This window comes from Belonocnema kinseyi, chromosome 5 (genome assembly GCF_010883055.1).
Source record: "Belonocnema kinseyi isolate 2016_QV_RU_SX_M_011 chromosome 5, B_treatae_v1, whole genome shotgun sequence".
Classification (NCBI taxonomy): Eukaryota; Metazoa; Arthropoda; class Insecta; order Hymenoptera; family Cynipidae; genus Belonocnema; species Belonocnema kinseyi.
In genome coordinates, this window is record NC_046661.1 from 9387994 (window position 1) to 9406373 (window position 18380).

Here is an 18380-nt window from a genome sequence, read left to right on the forward strand (position 1 = left end):
CACATTTTATTAAATGATAATAGTAATTTGATGCCCCGAAATCTCTTATATTTACGACATTCGTTTTTAGGTAATACAACCTTACCTGCTTTAGAATTGTTGCAATATTTCTAGTTTTTATTTCAATCAATTGTGTAATTATAATAATCCCTACAAATAATTACTGAGGGTCTATACTTTGAAATTCGAGAATAATCAAATATATTGTCATTTTTAATGAATAGTACATCAAAAGATTTCTTCGTGAATGAACTATAATTTGAAAAATACTTGAATCGGATAATAATTGTGAGTTTGGTGTATATTAATGTATACACTTCTTATATCGCGAAGAAAGTGGCGGATGAGTTGTGAATGCGCGCGCCCACTTCCGCTTGTTCACGCAAAATTGTTGATTATATAGAGCTTATTATTGTATTTGCTTGTCATCAACGTCACCCAAGTTGCTGGACGAAATTTTCAATTCTATAAACGGGCACAGCTTACATGCTCAGCTTGTGAGACTGTCTCAGTGACGCCCGTAGCGAATATTTCGCGATAGACCATTGGAGAATTATGTACTAGTTCGCCTGATTGAAAGTTAATTGTCAATGTTAAGATGAATGTTTCATGTACTCATTGATTAAAACATTTATATTTAGGGCCGAACGCGGGTATATTGATCTAATGGTTAGAACGATTGTTAATATAGAGATTTAAGAACGTTGCTTTTGTTTTCTTCATTTCGAAAATTTTTCTGTCATATTGTCAAATGACGTTATAGCTTCTAGATTATCATTAATAAAATTATTTAGAATCATAAAAATTTCGAATGTAATTATTTACAACCCACGTTCTAAAATAATTTTGATTTTAATGTTGAGGATTGCTGGTTATTTTTGGGAGAAATGAGAAAAAATCTATTTCGGCTCGGTTTGACCGCACCGCCGAAACTATCGAGAATTATCGAGGTTGTAGTGCCGTGTAGTACCGTAATTTATAACGTGTCCGATCTTAAAAAGGTCAATCTTTCCTTTCGAGCCCAGGGCGAAATAGATGTTTTTTCTTGTATCTACAAAAAATGACCAATAAACATCAATATTAAAATCAAAATGACTTTAAACAATTACTCTAGTCGACAATAAGATCAGATGGAGAAAAAAGTAAATTACCTTTGCTTTCTTTTCAGCTTTCAGCCATTCCCACATTAAGACTTTACTTTTAAATATTAAAATAGTATGCGAGTTTATCACAATATATCAAAGTTTGAATTCTTCTGTTATTGTTTATATTGCAGGTGCAAAGTTTACGGTTGTGAATTGGAGTTCGGGACATCATTGATGCTGTGTAAGCATGTGTATGAGGATCACAGCCTTTCGTGGGATGGTGCAAATACAAAGACTGGATATGTGGACAGTGTTCGCTTTAGTAATCAAATGATCCACCAGGATACTACCACTCAGAAAAACTTTAAGACTGAATTAAAAGCCAAGAACAGCGTTAACTGTTAGAACGATGCTGATTGTGAAAAGTCGCCCATTAACAAGAAATCGCGAAATCGATTTTCACCCAATTAGTATTCTTATTTATGAAGAGAGAAGGGTGATTTTAAACTCAAATATTTACGATAAATATTTAGAATAACTCCTTCATTTAACTTCCATGTTCATCTTCTCTACTCATTGGCATTATAAAAATGTAGTTACATACAAAACACGATATTCATTATACTGTACCTATTAACAATTTTAATATATTGAAGCAAATTCAGTAAAATTGTAAAAATATCCTTACATTTTATTTAAGTACCTTTTTTATATCCTCGGGTTATTTCGCAACACCTTAAAATGCAGGTATAGCTTAATCCAGTGATCATGAATTTCAAGATTCTTATGTAAAGATGTTATTAACTTCTGAAATCATTTAAAATTCTGCCATCAAAAAATATAATTTTCAATTTAAATTGAAAAGAAGTTTACGCGGATAAAAATCACCTTAATGAGCTAATCAGAGTCTAAATCATATATGTGCGGAGGCCTAAAAAGCGCTCTTAACGTCGCTAAACTGATTTTTGGAAAAAACGTATCTAAAGTTGGTGAGTGACTTAAGCACACGTGTTACACTTTTTCGGCTTAAGGCGATGTCAAGCTACTACACCATACCTGCCCTCTCAGCGACCTTTTTCTATTGCCCAGTGCTGGTCTAGGTCTCTAAGCTTACCAGCTTCCAGCCAACGGCTTTTACATTATTTTACAGTGGTACATTTGAATTAAATCGTTTATAAACTCTGTTTCACAGTACAATGGAAGTCGAGTGGAAGGCGTATTGCCGTGTTGCAATTTGTAGGTAACAGCAATACACAGTAACCTAGATTACTTCAAGAAATTTCTTTATGATATTTATACTATATTAAATATGTATGGAGTCAAGTAAGTACAATAAATTCCAGAAAACCATTAAAACGTAAAATTTAAGAACTGTCTATTATCAAAGAATCTTTTTGTAGGACTAACCAGTAGCGGGAATGGTTGGGGGTGTAAATGAGTAGGTAATGTAGTAGGTTTATAAAGTATATTTTAACCGTAAGTATGGTTAACTTTTCATTAATGTGCAATTTTCTTCCGAACACTCAAAAATGCGATGAGCGACGGGACGTTACATTTATCGAGCATAGGCGAAATCAGGACGAAATTTATCTTTGTCGGACTTGAAAGTGCCTAAAAAAAGGTTTTTTGGAGGGAACATTTTTTAATGTCGCAGATGGTTAAAATTTTCTGTCAATAATAAAAAAAGAAATCCGCATGTTTCGTTGACAATTAGACTCCATACATATTTAATTTAGAATAAATATCATAAAAAATTTCTTAAAGTAACGTACGTTACTTTGCAGTGCAGTTTCCGAAAAATTGTAACACGGCAACGCGCTTTAGACTGGACTTTCATCGAGGTGCGGAACAGAGTTCATACACGATTCAATTTAAATTTATCACTATAAAATAACATAGAAGTCGCTAGTTAAGAGCCTTCCAGCTTCGAGACCGAAACTAATGATGAACAATAGAAGAAGGTTGCTAAAAGGGCAGGTATGATGTGTTACCTTGACATCGCCTTAAGCTACTTTGTCTTCGAACATTACATATATACCCCGATTTTTGAACTTTTGCTATTAAGGTGAGGGGGGGGGGGGGTCCAAAAAAAGAAGTTTTTCGCTATCATTCTCCGATGACCGTTGTGAGAGTATATCATGGATTATGGAAATTCCGCAAAGTATTGACTTTCCGAAAAAAAAATTTAACGGCCAACTTTTTTTAAATTAAAAAATACACAACATTTTTCTAAAACATTTTTGAAAATAATAAATAGTTTTTGAGTTGTCGTGTGAAAATAGGGGTATATTCATTTTCTTTTTTATTACTACATCTCGTCAAGTCAATTACTGTCGATTATATCTGAAAATAATAGGTTTTCAAAAAAAACATAAGAGACCAAAGTTCTTGAAAATTAAAAAATACAACATTTTTGTCTAAAACATTTTTCAAAATAATTTTGAAATTTTTTTCCAAAAATACGAGTTAGCTTGAGAAATAGTGATTTTTTCAAAAAATATTCTGGAAAAAAGTTGTGTATTTTTGAATTCTGAACAACTTTGGTCTCTTGTGTTTTTTCGAAAACCCATTATCGTCTGAGATAATCAACAAATGTGATAATAACATGCAATTGCGTATATCTATAGCTATATATGCACTATATATATAGGGTGATTTTTTTAACTTCAAACTTTTAAATATCTCGAAAAGTAGGCACTCTATGAAAAAATGTAATGAATCTAAATTTAATCACTCTGATGAATACATACACTGATGTTAGAATCGGTTTCCCCACACCGCCCCCTGGGGAAGTTTGAAATCCTAAAGGGGAACCCCTATTTTTTCTTGCTTATTCGGATTCTTTAGATGAAAATGCGTTAAATAATTGAATAAATAAATAATAAATAATACGATAAAAAATACTGTTACTGAGAATGCACGCTTACAATTCTGCAATATTCGAAATTAGTCTTAAAACAAACTACTACTTTTAGCGTAACCCAGGAACAACGGCGTGGACGTAGCAGTTTTCTGTTTCCTTCAGAGTGCTTGATTAAGGTGAGCCCCCTCGCCCTTTACGATTCGATTTACTCAGGGAATCATGTTTCAATTAAAGTAAGTGCTCAAAATGATGACCTTCGGCTTCAATGCACTTATTAATCCGTAATTCAAATGAATTTACAAAACGGAGAAGTGTATCTTCTTGAATTTCACCACATGCACTTGTAATTCGGTCAATCATATTAGCACGTGCTGTTGGTTTTTCTTTGTACACTTTGTCTTTCAGATAGCGCCACGAAAATAAATCTGGTGAAGTAAGATCTGGTAAGATCTGGATACATAACGAAAAAAGTTGGGATTTTGTTGTATTTGTTCACGTCCGGGTCTTTTTCTTAGGTTGAAAACTTCCATCGGTAGTAAATTTTGTAATAGTACGATAAAATGAGGCACGTGACAAAATCCTATTTGGAAAACGCTGAGCGTAGAGATTGACAGCATTATCAAGATTGCTTCCAGCTTCTCCATACACCAGAACCATTACAATTTTTCTCGTACGGTTAGATACTTCATTGTAAAGTAGTATTCGGAATAATCTTTGATCTAACTAAAATGAGTTTTGTCTTAAATGTATTTTTCTAATTCACTGTATTTAAGGAAAGCAAAAATTGAACACTTTTGCAATGTTTCGATAGCCTCCGCTGGCCTCAATCTACAATAAGGCCAGAGCTAAAATTTGGGAATATTCAGAAAACAATGTTAATGTAAACGTATTACTTAGTAATTACTTCTCAAGAACGGGCATACGTTTTGGCATGTTTTTCAAAATAATAATTACCAAAGAGATCCGAAGCTCTATTACCCTTATTTTTAACCGACTTCAAAAAGGAGGAGGCTCTACCTATGTTCGTCGCGATGTATTTTTTTATGTACGAGTTTTTATTGCACATGTTCAACGACTCTATAGCGATTTGAAAAATTCTTTTTTCCCGTGGTCAATCATGTCACAATGAAAATGGTGTATTTTTTATTGTTAATGTATTGCAGAATCGTAAGCGTGCATTCTCAGTAACAGTAAAATGAATAAAAATTGAATTTCGTCGATTACAGCGCCATCTATCACGAAACGATAAAAATGTTTGACAAATAAAACGCAATTTTATCTAAAGAATCCGAATATGCACTAAAAAATAGGGGTTCCCATTTAAGATTTCGAGCTTGCCCCCAACCCCACCCCCTGGGGGCGGTGGGAGGCCGATTTTAACATCAGTGTATGTACTCTTCAGAGTGATTAAATTTGGATTCATAACATTTTTATATAGAGTACCTATTTTTCGAGATATTTGAAAGTTTCAAGTTAAAAAATCACCCTGTATAGATATACCGTGCGTATTAACACTTTTTCTCGATTATTTCAAAAAATAATGGTTTCTCGAAAAAAAGCACAGAAGACAAAAGTTGCTTAGAATTAAAAAATACACAACTTTTGCATTTTGTGTTTTTTTCGAAAACCAAAAATTTTCTGAGATTATCGACAAAATCTGTCGAAAATCCGGCAATATGGCGATTCGAGGGTGACGGAGGGGTAAATTTGCAATTTTGACAATTTTTCGCCTCCCATAACGTCTCTCGTAGAATCGATTGGAAAAGACCGCAACCTTCTGCTTAATCGGAAATATATATGGAGTCGACGAGCACAATTTCATCACACAATATACTTAAGACAAAGGGCAGTCGTTTTTATTGGACAGGTTAAAAGTGAAAAAGACTTGATATATACAGTAAGGACGTTTACTATGTAGTCATAGGGAATATAATTATATAAACTCTAGCATACAACGCAACCCGTCTTGCATTTGTGTAATGCAAAAAAGTATTACATAGGCGATTTTAATTAGGTTTCCAAATCTCCCGCGCTCGAGAACTTGCGCCGATTGGTGAAAGGTTTCGAAACTATTAAGTACTTTCTTAAAAATTGGAGTTGGTTTTTACTACTGTAAGGGTACGTGAGTGATATTTGATGTTTGACCAGTGTCAAAATCGCTTTGTACTTCGATCTTAATTACTTAAATGAAGTGAATATCTGCAGGTCGTACGTAATTAATTGGCGATAAAATCGCCAATTTTGTTGTTTTACTTATTAAATAAAATATGGGAATCAAACGCTTTTGAATAACTGCAACGAAAATTGTAAATCGTATGATTATAAAAATTGCAACGCTGAATCTGAGATTCAAATGATGAGAGGTAAGAAGTGGCGAATTATTCTTATAAGCTGGGTGTTCAGCGGCCTTGAAAATTTCGTCTCCGCCACTATAGAATGTTAAAGTATACATTTTTTGTGATATTTGACTTAGAAATTATAAAAATTATTAGCTGAAATCTCCAATATTAACTCAGCTTCAGAATAAACCTTTTTATTCTAGACGTCGACAGTGCTTACGTGCCAGGATTTTACGTCATTTCTATTTTTTTCGAACAGTTTTGTGTCGAAATGTATGGAAAATATTGTAAAAAAAATAACAACGAAAAATAAATGTGTAAATAAAGCAAGGCTTAAAGACAACAAATTTTGAAGTATATTCAGAAAAAAAACTGCGAAAAAAGTGCGAAAAGTGTGGCGAGCAAGCCCATTATTTACATTTGTTGACATCTGTCGTCCTCAACAAAATGTTTAAAATTCCGGAAAAAATCAAGGAAGATGATGTTCCAGGAGCAAAATTAGTGCACAAATCGGTGAAAGAGCGCAATGTTAAACAGCTTAATTGATGGATAAAATATAGGAAACGATCTTTAAAAGGAAAATAAGTGATTCAGGAGAAAGGTTAGTTGAGGTTGTGTTCGGCAGGTATTAATATTTTCTTTCTTTGCTAACATTTGCTTACATATTAAATGAAGCATTGTTGTCGGGGTTTCGAACCTCCTAAGTTTTTTTGATAAAAATAAAATCTATTTAATACTTTCACTTAAGAACGCAAAACTATTATATTTATGTATTTATAACCAGTTTATATGAAAGAAGGAAAATTTGTTAGTACATTCCTTATACCAGGTAATCACTAACAAACGGCTTTTTATAGTCTAAACTTGGAAAAGAGAAGTAGAAAATATAATATTGTGTTATTTTATATTTGTATGCATATTATATATTTACTCAAACAAAATTCTGAACTGCAAATCTTGTATAAAAGAAAATATTTATACCTGCCATACAAAACTTCAACTAACCTTTCCACTATATCACGTTTTTTCCCTTTTAATGGTGGTTTTCTACATTTAGGACATCGTTTCAGCTGCTCAATACTGTGCTCTTCCACTGATTCGTGCACTAATTTTGCACCTGGAACATCATCTTCTGTGAGTTTCGCCGAATTTCTAAGCATTTTTTAGAAGATAACAGATGCCAATAATGGCCTTGGTCACCGCACTTTTTGCACGTTTTTCACCGTTTTTTTAAATAGACTTAAAAATGTTCTACCTTAAAAATGTCTGTTATTTACAAATTAATTTTTTGTTGTTGTTTTTATTAACAATATTTTCCATACATTTCGACAAAAAATTGTTCAAAAAATACGGAAATAACGTAAAATTTCGGCAAGTGCGCACTGCCGACGTCTAGAATAAAAAGCTCTATTAGAATGAGCCATGGTCATATAACGGAATTTTCAAGAGTTTCACCACTCGGTTTTTGAGCATACACCATATTCCAAAACATTAATAAAGATTTCAAAATGTTTCAAAGATTTAAAAATATTTAAAAGGATTGTAAACATTTTATAAAGGCGTCTTTATCAGATTTTAAATATTTCATAAAAATTTCACAAAGATTTTTTAACTTTTCAAAGGTGTAAAGGGCTTCAAAGATTTTGAAAAGGTTACAGTTCACCAGATTTCAAAGATTTTAAAACATTTGGAAAATTTTAAAAGGTTTCAAAACATTTTAGAAGATTTTTTTTACTAATAATAAATTTTAAAGAATTCAATGATTTCAACGAATAAGAAAGATTTCGCAAACAAAGATTTTAGAAAAATTTCCCCAAAAAACCACGTCCCGAGAATTTTTGTGAACACATTCTAATATTGTGTTACATTGTTTTTAATTCGTAACTAATTATTTATTTCAAATGCTCGATGAATCCTAGGGAACATAACCTTTTTTCAGAATTTGGTTATACGTATATTTTGCGCACGTCTGCTGATTTTCGAAGCCTTTGACCAATCAGCGCAAGATCTCGAGCGCGGGAGATTTGGAAACTGAATTAAAATTTTGACCTTGAAGTTGACCTTCATGGCTTTTCAAAGGTCAACTTTGTTTTTTTAAAAATGGAAACCCCCTTTTTACATCTGCAATCGATAGAGCGAAAAATTCTACGTTCAGGTACGTACCCAAGCCATAGGCCAAGCGTAACTTTCAAGGTCAGTTAGAGGTTATTTGAAATTAACAAAGTTTTCCAAGAGGTCAGTGCAATTCCTGAAGTAAATTTCAACAAGAAATTCATTGGTGAGCTCTGTTTTGATCTTCGTTACAGCGTTTTGAATATTGTAAAATCATAAGGAAATTTTTCGTTGAAAGTTCCAGGTGTTCTGGTAAGAGTTCTGTTCCTCCCCGAAGAGTTATACAGTCGTATACCATTTTTCGATACCTAACTCAATACCTAAGGTGATGATACCATAATTCTTATACCGTTTTTCCATACGAATATTACGAATTGAAACTAAATTTACGTATTACGAGTACATACTTACTATCTTTCGCTAAAAGATTATTATGGCGCAAGCTAAACTTTCGGAACGAGAAAGGGTATCTGTATTAATGATGCGTGGTTGGGGAGATCAAGTTCGATCTTATGATCAAGTTCGCTTGCTTTTTAATCGCACTTTTCGTAATGGAGAAGGATTAAATCCTGTATCAAAATTAACAATTGAAAGAACTGTAAGGCGCTTTATGAATCATGGATCTATCAAGGACCTTCAGAGAACTGCTCGGCCAAAATCTTAGTTTACGTCGAGCTAGTGATGAGCGTGACGTTGCTCCTGAGACAATGCGAAATATTCTAAAAAGCATTAATTTCCGTCCTTACAAAGTTCATTTGGTACAAGAGCTCAATGAAGAAGATCCTGATCGTCGGGTTGAATTTGGTGAAATTATGATGGACAGAATTGATAGAGATCCTCTTTTCTTGTACAATACAGTATTTTCAGATGAATCCACTTTCACTTTAAAAGGTGAAGTTAACAGGCAAAATTGTAGATATTGGTCCGACACAAATCTTGATTGGATGTTTGAGAGTCACACCATATCCACGAAAGATGAATGTTGGGGCCTGTATCTTGAATGATACATTAATAGGCCCTTTCTTCATCGATGGTAATCGCAATGCCCGTGCATATGAAGAGCTTCTCAGAAACCAAATTATACCAAGAATAAGGGAGATTACAGGCGTAATTTTTCCAAATATTTGGTTTCAACAGGACGGAGCAGCGGCTCATTGCGGTAGGGTGGATTACTCAAAGGTGGATTGGAAGAAGGGGTGAAATCGAGTGGCCTGCTAGATCTCCTGATCTGACGCCTCTCGACTATTTTCTTTTGGGTTATTTAAAGAGCAAAGTATACTCAACGCAATCACAAAGCTTAGACGAAGTGCAGAATCAGATTCTGCAAAAGGCTACTTTGATTGATGAATTTCTCGTTGAAATTTACTTCAGGAATTGCATTGACCTCTTGGAAAACTTTGTTAATTTCAAATAACATCTGACTGACCTTGAACGTTACAATTCAACTATGACTTGAGTACGTACCTAAACGTAGAATTTAAAAAAAAATTCTTGGCCCTGAATAAGTAATTAGTTGAATAAGTAAGTAACTAACGGCTTTATATAAATTAATAACTTTATTTGGACCTGTATATAATAATTTAAAAAAGTTTATTAAAATGGAAAGCTTAAAAAATAGAAAAGTTTAATAAAACTACGCGACTGCGTGGCATTCTTGACTCTATTGATACAATAAGCAGGTCTTATTGTGGGATTGTAAACGCGATACAGCCTGTCTCGAATTTGGAAATATTGCTTTTTATTTTTTTAACAAAGTTAAGAAAAAAGTATAATTTTTGACAGCGTTAAAATGGCAAGGAAGCAATGGGCTTAGAATTAACTATACACATTCAGCGACTTTAAACGCTACTTTTCAACAAAGTTTGTTCTCATTTTAAAAATTTGTTTCATTTGTCTATTTTTCTAATTTTCCATAGAAAATTGAAATTACACTGGAACCGCGGTTATATCCTCTCGCACGTATAATGTCTCGCAGTTCTATCCCTGCATAACTCTCAATTATATCCGCTTGTAATCCACCACCTCGCAGTACCGCCTGACAAATAAGCCAATCAGAGACTGCGGTTCCAATGTATATGGTTGACTTCGTAAAAATTATTTGCCTTGAATAAGAATCAACTTGAGTATTTAAAGCAGTTTATGTTCATTTTATTGCATATTTTCTTAAGCGAAAGTTTGATTATTTATTAGCGAAAGTTGGGACAATAAAGATTATTATTAAATTACAAGTTCGATTAGTTAACATATTTCCTTACTCTAAAGAGAAAAACAACTAGTGGCTCAGTGAAAATATCTAAGATTATTTAGAACTGTTTATAATAATTTTTCGAAGTTATAAATATGAAAAACGTGAAAAATAGAAAAATGAATCAAGCGACTTGAAAGTGTAACATTTTTAACTCTATTCAAACAATAAGCCGGCCGCATTTAGAAACTTTAGACGTGACCTAGTGTGCTCCATTTTCAAAATATTTCTTTTCGAATGTTTGCACACAGTTCAGAAAAATAAGAATTTTCATATATTTAATGAAACAATTTACTATAAATTAATTATGCATAGTTTATATTACCTATTAAGTGTGATACGTATTTCCCATAAGAAATTTTAAAAAATTGTATTAACAATCGTCAATATTCGCTTCATTGAGCTAAAACTTAAGATTTTTTCAAATTTCAGAAAAAGTTATCGAAATACCGCTTTACGAATCCTTTACGGATCGTTGCCCACTTGCATGAAAAAAAATTTCCCATGCATTTTCAGACAACCCTAATGCATATGTTTGATGAAACGAGTGTTATTTTATTTTCGAAAAATCTCCAAAAATACTTCAACTTACTGTTTGTGCCGTTATTTTTGTAAATAAGTGAAATTTGAGCATATATATAAAATCGCTTATTAAAAAAAGTATTTGACAGCAATCGAACCAAAAAATCTACTGTAACTATTGTAGTTGCGCGGGAGTAACAAGATAAGTCCTTAACTAGACGAAGGTACAAAAATAAGAAAAGTCGCTAAACGGAATATCGAGTCTCGAAGGAAAGGAAAAGTGGGAAATTTTAGAAAATAAGCGGGATGGTGAGACAAAGATAAAGAGAAAGGGCCAGAAGATACAAAATAGGACTGAAAGAGGTCGATAGGGTAATAATAATTGAAGGGCGGGATGCAATAACCACCTTAGCGCTCGAACCCGCGGAGAAGTATTGTCCGCGGAGCAAATTTGGAAGATTTTTCACATTTGATTTTTGACAGTCGATGCTTGTAGAGCATTTTATTGCGCATCTTTTTTGGTTGTCAATCGAATTTCTACGTTGTTTAGTGCTTATGTTTTTTAAGGAAAACTAAAATTTTCACCGAAATAAAATTCAATACCTTTTTGCCGTCAACTCGCAGGATCTTCGTCGGAAAGTGATATTTTCTCTTGAAAATTTTATGTAACATTCTTGAACATACTCTACGACTCTCAGAGTGATCACGAATTTTAAAAAACATTTTAGGGCCATGTAGTGAATTAAAAAAAATATTTTCTTCGGAATCTTGGATGCATAAATACAATCGAAAATGATGTGTGAGGAAGTTTTGAACTTTAAAAACTTCCAGCGAGAAAAATGTTCCTTACGGATCAAAGAAATTTTTCCAAAAAGTTTCACATCTTTAGCCATTAGTGGAAAAAATGAGGGCGATGTGAACATTATGTACGGCGTGCTGTGTTCGACTCGGATCGAGAAAACATGGCGCGGCGGTGTAAATTCACTACGCACACATGCTGATTGTTAATATATATTGCTTGCTTTATTTTATTTGATAAATAATCAATCAGGGTACGTATAACGATATTGTCGTGACATAAATATAAACCATTATACGGGCTTTCTAGCTTGCGCCTAAAAAATTCGATAATATTATTGACAATCATTCCGCTGATTATGCCATCAAAATTGATTTTTTAGATAAACATAAGGCAGAGATTAGCGTTTATATTTTATTATCTAGAAACTTAACTGATAATTTTGAGATATGCAACCGCATATGTCGCACATCATTTTCACATCGTCCTCACTTTTTTCCCCTAATAACTAAAGACCTAAAACTGCTTGGAAAAACTTCTTTGATCCCTAATGATAATTTTTCTCCCTGGAAGTTTTCAAAATTCGAAAGTTCCTCCCACAACATTTTCGTTTGTATGTATGCACCCAAGATTCCAAAGAAAAAATATTTTTTTAATTCACTACACGACCCTAAAATGTTGTTTAAAGTTCGTGATCACTCTAGCAGTCGTAGAGTATATTCAAAAATATTACATACAATTTTCTAAACAAATATCACTTCCCGACGAAGATCTGGCGAGTTGAACGCAAAAAGGCATCGAATTTTATTTGAGTGAGAAAATTTAGTTTTCCTTAAATAACATAAAAACCAAACAACGTAGAAATTTGATTGCCATACAAAAAAGATACGCAATAAAATTCTCTACAAGCATCGATTGATAAAAATCAAATTTGAACAATCTTTCAAATTTTCTCCGCGGACAATACTTCTCCGCGGGTTCGAGCGCTAAGGTGGTTCCTTCAATTATTATTACCCTATCGACCTCTTGCAATCCTATCGTGTATCTTCCGGCCCTTTCTCTTTATCTTTTTCTCACCATCCCACTTATTTTCTAAAACTTCCCACTTTTCCTTTCCTTCGAGACTCGATATTCCGTTTAGCGACTTTTCTTATTTTTGTACCTTTGTCTAGTTAAGGACTTACCTTGTTACTCCCGCACAACTATAATAGTTACAGTAGATGTTTTGGTTCGATTGCTGTCAAATATTTTTTTTAATAAGCGATTTTTTATATATGGTCAACTTTCACTAATTTACAAAAATAACGGCACAAACAGTAAGTTGACGTATTTTTGGAAGATTTTTCGAAAATAAAATAACACTCGCTTCATCGAAGATATGCATTAGGGTTATCCAAAAATGCATGGGAAATTAGTTTCATGCAAGTGGGCAGCGATCCCTCCATTTCACTCCAAATCTGGAGAAACCGCACCCAAGCCTGGAAAAACTAGGCCTTGGCCTGCTGGTCGAGCCTGGGTCAAGCTAGAATGAAACGCTAAACCTGGCCAGGGTCGGGCTCGATCACCAGGCTCGATCGCCGAGCCTGGCCCAGGCTCTTAACTCTAGTTCAATATCGATTCTTAGCCATTTTATTATAAGACTGCGTTTTTGTATGGAACTATTTATGGAACCACTACCAGAAGAATCTGTGATATCCTCAACCTCATTGACAAGGGGATCTTCATTTACTCTTGGAAGGTTAGAATTTATAATGTTATCCTTATTTAAAAAGGCATTTGAAATGCGGGTTCATCTAGTACCTCTCTAGGTTATGATTCTTCCTCGTCGTCTGCATCACTATTTACACATACAATCATTTCGTAGGTTTAATCAAATACATGCATTATACATCCTTTAATTTTTGTCAAATCAAAATTTTTAACATCCTTCAATCGTTTTTAAATACATAAAGAATCGTTTGCACCTGCAGAAATGTACTATACTTACAAGATCGTTATTTAGGGGTTAAAATTACGCTACCGCAATGTTTACAAATAATTTCAAAATAATTTACTTACTTTCGAAATCCACACGTAAGTATATAATAGTAGTTCTTGCTCGATGTCTCCTGACTCTACAAGTGCTTCTTATTATTTTAGGAATTTTGCGACTTTCTAAAATGGCACCCTTGTAAGCAAACACAAAGTTGTGCAGAGGATATTAGAGAATTACAGAATAATCCAACGCCATCTACCATACATTTTAGGAACTGTGCTACTACCTATCTAGCCAGACTCGAGGTTGAGCCATTGAGAAATACTAGCTAGAGCCAGGCGCGGGGCCCCCGGCCTGGCCCAAGCCTGGAACCGATGAGATACCGGGCGATTTCTGCACGGGTGGTCTAGTGTTCTATTCCGCAACTTTTGTTAATTAATTTTTAATTACGTAAAAAGATTCCGCTTATCTAAAAAACATTTTTTTCTTCTTTAAGGCCATGTGATGAGTGGGTCACGTGACCAGATTCCTACCTTACCGCCACTTTTTTTATTTCCCAACTTGTTATCACACGAAACGCCACATCGAGTTGGAAATTTGGGATACTAAACAAGATGCACTAAGAATAGTGGGTCTGGTTCTAAATTGGTATAATTATAAACAAAATTTTTTGTCGTAAATGTTTTATTTTTTATTTTTTCATAATCATTAACATTTAGGACCAGACAAATCTTTCTTAGAGCTTCTTATTCATTATCCCATATTTTCAACTCGATGTGGCGCTTCGTGTGAAAATAAGTTGGGAAATAAAAAAAGTGAGGGTAAGGTAGGAATCTGGTCAGGTGACCCCCTCGTCACATGGCCTTAAAAATCAATTGAACTGGCAGTTTATTATCATTAAATGACAGAAATTTATTTTCAACTAATAATCAAGGTTGTATTGATTTAATATTTAAACTTTATCTTCATTATTTGGCAATCCCTAAATTATTGTTTAAACTGATTAAGGCTTGTTCAAAATAACTAATAATTTATTATATTAAAATGATACTTAACTGCCACTTAGACGAATTTTTAGACAAAAATACATTTTTAAAGCAAGTTTAATTTATTTACATATTTACAATTTAAGTAACCATTATTGATAAATATTTCCCTAGTCCAACAGTAGTAATTTTCATTAATAAAAAAAGGTCGAAAAAGTTTAAACAAATGGGATTTGTTTGAAGAACTATATATTAATTAACCAATGTTAATGAATAATGCAATAAAGAAATAGATAACAGAATAACAGAATTTTTTAAACTAAAAATTGATTAAACAAATTTCTTTTTTTCAAATAATTTAAATTTATTAAACCAATATTAATCAATATTACACTAGACTTATAGTAATCATTTGTAGGGAAAATAACGAATTTTTGAAAGAAATTATTCAAACAAATTATGTTTGTTTGAATAATGGAAAATCAATTCACGAATGTTACTAGATATTTTAATATACCAATATAGGTAATTTTAAGTAAAAACCTACGAGAATACAGTGCTCAAGAGGTCGATTTCATGAAGAATTGACAATTTTGGTTTTAAAGGCAGTTTTTAAGGATTCGTGGGGGTATGGTACGGATGGAAAACCCATATCTCCGATACATGAATTTCTTCTTTGGATAATTTTCTACAAACCTCTATACTATCCCTTTACAAACGACTCAAAAAATCAAAACTTTGCAAAATTGTTTCAGGGCCATTTTATTTATGTGGAACTCTAATTTATCTTGCATTCCCGAAGAAGAATCACAACCCATAAAAAAAAGTGGCCCACTTAACAAATTTTGACACAATAACGAACACCAACATCAACTTTGTCGTGTGAAATGTCAAACATCAAAATGGCCATTCTTGAGCAATTTTATTTTTTCAAGAGATATTCACCCCCAAAAACATGTCCATTGTAAAATGAAATTTTTCATGCTGCAGGATCAAAAAGTTAAAAAGTAGATGCAGTTGTGGATTAAATATGTAAAATTTATCTTTGTAAGTTCTGGTTTGCAAAACTAATTATTTGAATTTAAATAATTCACTGAGAATATTAAAAAATTTTAATTTTTCACCTGTTATACAAATACAACATTTGATTTACATTTGACAATCAAATTACTATTCTTCTTGGTTAAAAATTCATCTTTTTGGCGGTCAATTTAACTAGTTAGATGAATGTTAAAGTCTGTTGTTCAACAGTCTTTTTTTCTTTTCAAAGAATCAGCATTTTACTTAGAAACTCATTTCTTCGCATGAAAATTGAACTATTTACTTGAAAATTTGTCTTTTTGTTGTTGATATCGAATTTTTCTTATATTTACTTAAATCCTTGTTGGTTAAAATATTAAATATAATATTTTTTGTTGAAACTCAATCTTTTTGGTTTAAAAGTAGAATTAATTTGTTAAAAATATATTTTTTAAGATTAATTATGTCAAGAAATTATGTATTTGGTTGAAAGTCTAAATATTGGGCTGAAAAATGATATTTTTATTTTATAAATTATCTTTTCTAGTTAAAAATCCAACCATAAGGTTAAAAGTTCACGTATTTTGTTAATAATTTTGTTGTTGTTAGAAAATTTACGTTGTTTGTTAATAACACAGGCGCACAAAATAAAAAATTTCACTGCACGAGACAAGTCACTACGCTACTGTTATGGATTTTGAGCCGCTGAATCTGAATCTGGCCTCAGCATTTCTCCTACAAGTCTCAGATTTCCCTAGATGCAGAAAATAGGGGAAAACCTAGGGATATTTGGAACATTATTTTGATAATACCAGTATACGGAATAATGAACGTACGGGTGACATATTCTAATGTGTTGGGACTCGTAAGGGTCAAATTCATACACAAAAATTCCCCAGTGCGCTTTCCTTTTCCCTTAGCTAGGATAAATCTAGGGAAATTAAAGGTCTTGCTCACGTTATACAGACTGATATGGCAAAAAATAACAAGGATTCTATATCCTTTGTAGTTTTGCGCTCTCAAGTTAAATTGAAGTACTACATTTTGTGGTCTTTTACCATTTTCTCCCTGGATGCAAAAAGTAGGGAAAAGCTTAGTGATTTTATGGTCACACAGGACCTCAAAAAAGGAGTTGTCTGCCGAGATAAGTGACTGGGCTATATTCATGTAATTTGAACGCGTTAATTCGAATCTGACCTCAGAATTTCTCGAGCATGTCACAGTTATCACTACAATTTAAAAATTTTTGGGGTATCCAACAAAATTTGTGAAGCTTTTCACACAATTAGTTTGGGAATATTCCCAAACGTTCGAGGAGAAAATCTAAAAGAATCATAGAAGTTTTCCCAACATTTCGTGAGCCTCGCCCTGAAAAAAACCCCTTCTTGATTACGGTAGCCTCAGAACCAGCTACGTATGCTTTGCCTCGAAGAAGAAGAAAAAAAGGTGGCGATGAGGGGGCCCCAACCATAGCCCCCTCTTGTGAGATCCAATGCACTCACGATTAATGATCTCCCCGAAGAATAATCGGACTAGAAGAAGTTGTTGTGCGTTACCCGTTTGGGCATTGTTACACAGTCTGAGAGAAATTTGACATGACTTGAATTTAAAGTGACGTTAATTATGTGTGGAAAAAGCCCGCAAGCGGGAGAAAACCACAATTATTTTTTTCGCGTCGACTGCTGTCTTAAACACTCGACGCGTCGTTTATGTTGTGAGAGAGGCGGCATTTCACGCCTTGGCGGATTTTTTTCCGAACTACCATATTATATCATTGTTAGAAACCATTAGAGAACAATGGAGGATGACTCTTATAGCATCGATGAACTTTATGAACTATATATAAAAAAACTAAGTAACTATTTTACAAAATTAATAATCAGCTGCGTTTATTTTCATCAATATATTATGATTTAATGGGTTTCTTTCTATGTTGTCCGTTAATGGTGTAACCGCGAAGCATATATATAAAGAAAATAAACAATTTGAATAAAATATAATCGCGTCCTATTATTATCCTATAGTTATCGCTCTTGAAGTTTTGGAGATAAAAGAGGCGGCAATAAACTGCATGTCTTTGCTTTGTTCCGGTGGAAATTTTGAAAAAAAAATGTTTTGAAGAAAATGAAATCTAGAGCTATATCGGTATTTTTATTTCCCATTTCACGTCCACACGGAATAAGATATCGATTTAAAAATTTGGCAAGCTAAATAAAAGGGACGAAGAATTGTGTCTTTGATCCTAAATAATTACAATTGTAAAAAAAATGTTTTCAATTACTATTTTGAAGAAATACAGTCTGTCAAGTTAAAGCGTGGGTGGCTTTACTCGCGCAGTCGGTAAGGTGTATCGACATGATTTTGGTGTCAAAATATTAAGAAGAGCTCTCTCTTTCATGCTTTTTGATTTAACATTCAGTTTGCTTTCAATTCT

General features: G+C 33.1%; 1 protein-coding gene across 3 annotated transcripts in view; it reads left to right on the forward strand.

The window, feature by feature from the left end:
* The window catches only part of LOC117172571, a 347370-nt gene extending 345607 nt beyond the window's left edge, over window positions 1-1763 (forward strand). For 2 of the 3 annotated variants that reach the window (XM_033360638.1, XM_033360639.1), the window contains one exon: window positions 1277-1763. In XM_033360638.1, coding sequence (XP_033216529.1) covers window positions 1277-1490 — 214 coding nt within the window. In that variant the 3' untranslated portion in view covers window positions 1491-1763. The remainder of the gene's footprint in view (window positions 1-1276) is intronic. The other variant, XM_033360640.1, reaches the window with a different exon arrangement.
* The last annotated feature ends 16617 nt before the right edge of the window (window positions 1764-18380 follow it).